Source organism: Arachis ipaensis, chromosome B1 (genome assembly GCF_059453495.1).
Source record: "Arachis ipaensis isolate K30076 ecotype BB chromosome B1, ASM5945349v1, whole genome shotgun sequence".
NCBI lineage: Eukaryota > Viridiplantae > Streptophyta > Magnoliopsida > Fabales > Fabaceae > Arachis > Arachis ipaensis.
Window position 1 is genome coordinate 119,061,811 of NC_142436.1, and position 7,221 is coordinate 119,069,031.

The following is a 7,221-nucleotide window of genomic DNA, read 5'->3' on the forward strand; positions in this document are numbered from 1 at the left end:
CTCTTGTACCTTATGCTTTTGTATGGATTTGTGGTTTGTTGTAGAACTTTTGAAACTTTTGAAGCTTACTTTGTTATACATTAAGAGTCGCTTGGTCGGCTTGTGATTATTGTCTTTTGCCTATCTGATAGCGTTTTCGTTTTTTTTTGTTACCGTTTGGTCGGTATGAGCTTTTTGCTCGTGTTTATTTACCGTTATGTTGGTAATTCGGTGGAGCCAGGTCGTGGCCTTTTGGTATCGTTGTAGCCGTTTGTTATGGCTTTTGTTTAGGTGGCTCCCAGGGTGATCAGTCCCGGAGTGCCATATCATGGTTCCGTTTAATACGTCGTGGAACTTGTTTGTCATGTGATGTGTAAGTAGGAAAAAGAACAATAGAAGTAAAATTGGTAGAAATGACAAGTAAACATGAATCGGTAATTAAACAACTCTGTTACCATGGCAGATACAAAGGCCAGTGAATAGGTTCGTTAGATCGCCTGGCCGGCATGCTTGATCTAGGGGTAAAACCTTCTCAGGTTGCCCGCATTCCAAGTTCTTGGGACCTCCCTTCCGTTAAGCTTATCCAATTTGTAGGCGCCCTTGCCAATCACTTCTTTGACCCTGAAGGGGCCTTCCCAGTTCGCCGCCAGTTTGCCTTCTCCCTGGGTTGGTAGGCCGATGTCATTGCCCCGTAGGACGAGCTCGTTTTGCTCAAATCCCCTCTTGAGCACTTTGGTGTTGTAGCGCAGGGCCACTCTTTGCTTTAGTGCTACTTCTGACAGGTGGGCCTTCTCCCTAGTCTCATCTACTAGGTCCTTCTCTACAGCTTCTTCCACCCCCTTGAGAAATAACCGTGGGCTCGGCTCACCGATCTCTACTGGTATATTGCGTCTACCCCGTATGTCAGGCGGAAGGGGGTTTCTCCCGTGGCGGACTGCTCGGTTGTACGGTAGGATCAGAGGACTGAGGCAAGCTCATCGGCCCATGCTCCTTTCTTGTTGTCTAGTCGCTTCTTGAGGCCCAGCAAGATCACCTTATTTACGGACTCGACTTGTCCATTTGTCTGGGGGTGCTCTACTGAGGAGAATTTCTGCTTGATGCCCAAGCCGGCGAGGAACTCTACAAACTTCTCATCGGTGAATTGCGTCCCGTTGTCTGAGAAGACGACTTCCGGGATACCGAACCGAGTTATCACCTGCCTCCACATGAACTTTCTACAATTGGACGAGGAGATAGTGGCCAGTGGCTCGGCTTCTATCCATTTGGTGTAATAGTTGACGGTGACTATGAGATATTTGACTTGCCCTGGGCCAACTGGGAAAGGTCCCAAGAGGTTGACTCCCCACTGTGCGAAGGGTCGGGAGGACGTCATCAGGCTCAGTTCGGTGGCCGGTGCTCTGTGGAAGTTAGCGTTCTCTTGGCACTTGACGCATTTTTTCACGAACTCCTTGGAGTCTTCCATCATTGATGGCCAGTAATATCCAGATCGGATGAGCTTCCTCGCTAGGGCTTTGCCCCCGATGTGGTGACCACAGCACCCCTCGTGGACTTCTCTGAGTACGTAGTCCATCTGGTCGGAGTGTAAGCACTTCAGCAAAGGTTGGCTAAGTCCCTTTTTAAAAAGTTGGCCTTGTATGATCGTGTATTTGGCAGCCTTCCTTCTCAACGCTTTAGCTTCCTTCTCACCTACAGGGAGTTTGCCGTTCTGCAAGAAATCAGTGATGGAGTCCATCCAGGAGGGGCTTATCTTGGTCAGGTGGAGGGCAACTGCTGGTTCTTTCGTGATGCCTTGAATGAGGGGCCGGTTGCCGGTTCCAGGTTTCGTGCTTGCTAGCTTGGATAGGAGATCTGCCCGTGTGTTCCTCTCCCTCGGAACGTGTTGGACCGTGACCTCCTCAAACTGTTTGCTCAGTTCTTTAACCCTCTCCAAGTACTTCTGCAACAGCGATTCTCTGGCTTGGTAGCTTCCATTTACTTGCGACGTGACAATCTGTGAGTCACTGCATACTTCTAGCCTCGTAGCCCCGACTTCCCCAGCTAAGACCAAGCCGCCTATGAGGGCTTCATATTCTGCTTGGTTGTTCGATACGGGAAACTTGAACTTGACCGATTGTTCGTAGATGACCCCGGATGGGCTTTCTAAGATGATCCCGGTGCCTTCGGATGTCTGATTAGAGGCTTCATCTATATGGAGCTTCCACCGTGTGCCCGTGTCCTCGGTTGGGTCTCCGGTTACTTCCACCAGGAAATCTGCCATTGCTTGCGCCTTAATTGCATGTCGAGGCTCATATCTTAAATCGTACTGGGATAGCTCGATGGCCCAGGTCATCATCCTTCCTGCTAGGTCAGGTTTCTGGAGCACTTGACGAATTCTCTGGTCCGTTCTTACGACCACTTGATGACCTTGGAAGTATTGCCGTAGTCTGCAGGAAGAGGTTAGGAGCGCTAGTGCCAGTTTCTCCAACTTGCTGTACTTAAGTTCTGCTCCTTGCAGCGCTTTACTCACAAAGTAAATCGGTTGTTGAACTTTCCATTCTTCCCGTACCAAGACCGCTGCCAGCGCTTCCTCCGTTATAGCTAGGTACAGGTAGAGCGGTTCTCCGACCACGGGCTTACTGAGCACAGGTGGTGTTGCAAGGATATTTTTGAAATGGTTGAAAGCTTCTTCGCATGCCGGGGTCCATTCGAATGCTATTCCCTTTCTCATTAGGTTGAAGAAAGGTAGGGCCTTTGCTGCTGATGCCCCAAGGAAGCGAGATAGCGCGGTGAGCCTTCCCGCCAGTCTCTGGACGTCTTTGACGCAGCCCGAACTCTTCATTTGGAGTATTGCTTAGCATTTTTTAGGATTGGCTTCCACCCCCTTTGGGTTATCATGAATCCTAGGAACTTCCCGGCCTCCATGGCAAAGGCGCACTTGAGAGGGTTGAGCCTCATGCCGTGTCGTCGGAGAGCCGCGAACACGTTTTCCAGGTCGCTTAAAAGGTCTTCGGGTCAGGTGGTCTTGGCAAGGATGTCGTCCACATAGACTTCCACCGTTTTTCCAATGATGTTGCTGAATATCTTGTTCATCAACCTTTGGTATGTGGCTCCCGCGTTCTTCAGGCCAAAGGGCATTTCCTTGTAGCAATAGATTCCTCCTGGCGTTATGAATGCTGTTTTTTCTTCGTCTGGCCAGTGCATCGGTATCTGATTATAGCTGGAATAAGCATCCATAAAGCTCAGATACCGGTATCCTACCGCCGCGTCGACGAGTGCATCAATGTTGGGTAGGGGGTAGCAATCTTGGGGCATGCTTTGTTGAGATCAGAATAATCCACGCACATCCTCCATTTCCCATTGTGTTTTCTTACCAGGACTATGTTTGACAGCCAGGTCGAGTAGTCAAGTTCCCGGATAAATCCTGCCTCGAGGAGGCTGGCCGTCTGCTTGGCCACCTCTTCTGCCCTTTTCTGTGACATCTTCCTCCTCCTTTGGGCCACCGGTCTGGCTTCTGGATTGACGGCCAAATGGTGTGACATGAGTTGGGGGTCTATCCCTGGCATGTCGGCCGGTGTCCAGGCAAATAGGTCACCATTGGCCCTGATAATTTCCATTAAAGGTTCTTTCAGCTCGTGAGGGAGGTTTCTATTCACGAAGGTGAACTTCTCCTCCGTGTCACTGACTCTAAACTTTCCAGGTTCCCTTCTGGTTTGGGTCTTGGCTTGTCGCTAACTCTGGCATCCAAGTCGGCGAGGAACACTCCTGATGCTTCTTTGGATTTCTTTCTTAACGAGAGACTAGCGTTGTCGCAAGCGATTGCCGTTTCCAGGTCTCCTCTTACAGACCCTACTGATCCTTTTTCAGTTATGAACTTTATTATCAGCATCCTTGTGCTGATGACTGCCCCTAGGTTGTTGATGGTCTTCCTCCCTAGGATGATATTGTAGGCCGTGGAGTCTCGTAGGATCACGAACTCTGCCATTACCGTTCTTCTCCCTTGGCCTTGTCCCACGGATGTCGGCAGGGAGATTATCCCGTCCGGCTTGATGAAGTGGTTGCCGAGCCCTACAACGCCGTGCTGGTGAGTCTTTAAGTCGGCGTCCCGTAGGCCCAAGGCGTCGAACACATTGCAGAACATGATGTTCGAATCTGCCCCCGTATCTACGAGGATCCGCTTGATGAGGCCAGTTTCCACTCTGGCCGTAATGACCATGGGAGGGCTTTCCGCGACCTCGTCAAACCATTGGTCCTCCGGGCCAAATGAAATGGATGGAAGTTTTTTGGGGCTTCACGCAGAGGATGTGAAAACTGCCAGGACTTTGGCGTCTTTCTTATGTGCCGATTTCGACTTAGGTGCCACGTTTCTTGTTGTTACTACGTTCACTATGGTAAGACCATGGTCGTTGTCCTCCGGCTCTGGCGTCGCTTTACTGCCCAGGTCTTGTCTTTGTCCTCGTGGTCGCGATTCCGTCTCCTCGGCTCCCTAATGAGGTGGGAGAACTCGGCTAGCTTTCCATCTCTGATCACTTGCTCCAGTGCGTCTTTCAGGTCGAAGCAGTCCTGTGTCTTGTGCCCGTAGCCCTTGTGGTAATCACAGTAGAGGCTCCTGTTCCACCCTGTTCGTTCCTTCAGAGGTTGGGGCTTCGACAAGATCTCCTTCTCGGCTATTTGTTGGTAAACTTCCATAATCGGCGCGGTGAGGGGAGTGTAATTAGTGAACTTCCCGACACGAGGAAACGGCCTGGGAGTCTTACTCGGACCGCCGTCCCTGGCATGTTTCTTTTGTCTTTCTCTGCTCTCGTGATGCCGGGTTTGATTGTAAGAGGGCTGCCGTTTGTTGGCAACCACGACCTGGCTGACTTCTTCATCGTTAATGTACTCCCTGGCTATACTTTGGATCTCCTGCATTGTCCACACCGGCTTTGTGGTGAGGTGCTTTCTGAGGTCCTCGTTTAGAAGTCCGTTCGTCAGGCACAAGCTTGCAACCGAATCCGTCAGCCCGTCGATCTCCAAGAACTCATCGTTGAATCAGTCTAGGTATTTCCTAGTCGGCTCGCCAGATCTTTGGGTCACTCCAAGTAGATTGATTGGGTGTTTTGCCTTTGCGATTCTGGTTGTGAATTGGGCTAGGAAGGCGCGGTTGATGTCTGAGAACCTGGTCATCGAGCCCTGCGGGAGGTTATTGAACCACCGTATTTCAGGTCCCGCTAGGGTGACCGGGAAAGCGCGGCACCTTACCTTGTCTCCCACTCCCTCCAGGTTCATTCTGGCTTCGAAAGCCGTGAGGTGCTCCTGCGGGTCTTGGGTTCCATCGTACCTCATGTCCGTTGGCTTGTCAAAGTGCTTTGGCAGCCGGACTTCGAGGATGGAATGATGAAATAGGGTTGCGCCCATTATCACTGGTCCCCACGTTTTGGTTGTTCTTCCCTCCTCGTCCTCCCGACGAGCGTCCTCGCGGTTTTGCTCTGTGGTACGCCTATCGTGCCTGGTGTAAATGATGGGGTCGCAGCGTCTTCTTGCGTGTCCTCTCTCCCTGGCACTCTCGGTCTCAGACCGTGGGCTAGCTGTTCGTCGGGAGCGGCTTCTCGAGGGGGAGCGAGAGTAGCTCAGTTCGGGAGTTTGTTGACGATGTTCTCGATCTACCAGCCGGCGCTCGAGGTCTTGCATCCTGTGGCGTAGTTCTTGCATTATTCTGGCGCTGTTGTCGCCAGTTCCCCCGAAGGGGCGCCTTTCGGGAGATCGTGTGGTTCGTCTTGGAGGGTACCTCGTGCGCTGCTGGGGAGAAGCCGCGGAGGCTTTCCCTCTGCGCTCGGTCTCGCGGCCTGTTCCTCCTGGGCCCAGTACAATGTCTATTCAGGCGTCGCTCGTCCCCATAGACGGCGCCAATGTTCGGTAGGTCGGGTACCAGACAGATCAGATTAGTGTTCTGGTTGGAGGGGAGATCTCGCCTGGTCGTAAGTTACCGGGCTGGAGTAGACGACGTTCCGAGCACTTCGTGTGAGGGGGGTGTCACCTGCAAAGACACTCCGACGCTCTAGTCAGCAAAGTGTGCAGGCAAAAAAGGGGTTGATTGGTATGTGACGTACCTTGGGAGAAGGGTAGGACCTTCCCTATATATACCGTGTCAGAGGTGGGCCCTGCAATGACAGGCCCACTTTCTTCGATGCTTCCTTCGCACAGCTGTAGTAAAGCTGTCAGGGACGCGTGTCCAGGTCGGCAACTGGGCGCCTCGATCCTGACCGTCCGGGTCGGGTGGTGCTCGGGTCGGACCGGCCCGCGAGTGATTTGGGCCAGGCCGTAACAAGATGAATTAATAGCATAAAAATCGATAAGAAGACAACACTGAAGGTTCAAATAATCATTGAATACAATGCAAAGCTACTTATTCATTGGGATCTCACATTATACAAACAACTTTCATGACTTAAGTTTGCACATTTTCAATAAACAATTGTAACCAATGTTATTTTTCATTTTACTATGATATGTACAAATCACTTATAGTACAAAACTACAAACTAACTAGAAATAGATATGAGCATGGATGCATGACTATATAGTGTAGTGAGGTGAATTTTTGTCTCTGTTGTTAACATGAGATTATACAATGCTCCCGTGTGGATTTGTCTCCAAGAAACATTATGATATTCATGAATTCACAAAATGTTTACTCTAGGGAACCAGAGAGCATACATACTGGATTAGGCAAGTAATGCTTAACTAGTTTGAATAAAAACTAGACAAACCCAATCATAAACACTATTACCAAATTAAATAAAAAATCAACCAAAAATCACCTTGCAAATCCAATTAAAAATAGCTTTTCACTTTGTACCCTAAATACCAATTAAATCACATGAACTAAAATTAATTTGAGGAAAAATAGCACAGTTCAATGCTTATGAGTTTACTGAGAAAAAAATCGGCAACAGCAGCAGAACAAATCAGTTATCATTTATCAGAAATTTCAGATTCAAAATACAAATCAATAATCAAGTAATCAGAGATATTCAAAATCACAAATCACTACTTCAGACTTCAGAGACATTCAAATTCAATAATCTAATTACTTAACAGAAATCACAGTGCCACTAGCCTTCCACCACAGTAGGACGTCAACGGCGAGACGACGGTGTAGTAGCTGGAAGCCTCGAACAGCGACTTCACCGACGGAATGGATGACGCACCGAGCTAGAGAAGCTTTGGTCGTATGCCTTTGGGACAGGGGAAGGAGGAGGCCGCGAAGACGCAGACAACCACGAT

The 7,221-nt window shown here is 49.8% G+C and overlaps 1 protein-coding gene across 1 annotated transcript; it reads right to left on the bottom strand.

Annotated features, from left to right (window-relative positions):
- Positions 1–494: 494 nt before the first annotated feature.
- Positions 495–2,797, bottom strand: LOC107610350 (uncharacterized). The gene is made up of 2 exons (XM_088502963.1): positions 1,510–2,797; positions 495–913 (listed from the first exon to the last, which is right to left on the bottom strand). The coding sequence occupies exons 1-2, from the start codon at positions 2,795–2,797 to the stop codon at positions 495–497; spliced, it is 1,707 nt and encodes a 568-aa protein (XP_088359089.1).
- Between the last annotated feature and the right edge of the window lie 4,424 nt (positions 2,798–7,221).

What these genes read in the sequence shown, in the direction of transcription:
- LOC107610350 (XM_088502963.1), bottom strand. Translation starts at nt 2,797, where the DNA reads ATGAAGAGTTCGGGCTGCGTCAAAGACGTCCAGAGACTGGCGGGAAGG. An exon ending in AGTCCACGAGGGGTGCTGTG is followed by an intron (nt 914 to 1,509) that starts GTCACCACATCG and finishes ACAACCGAGCAG; the next exon opens with TCCGCCACGGGAGAAACCCC.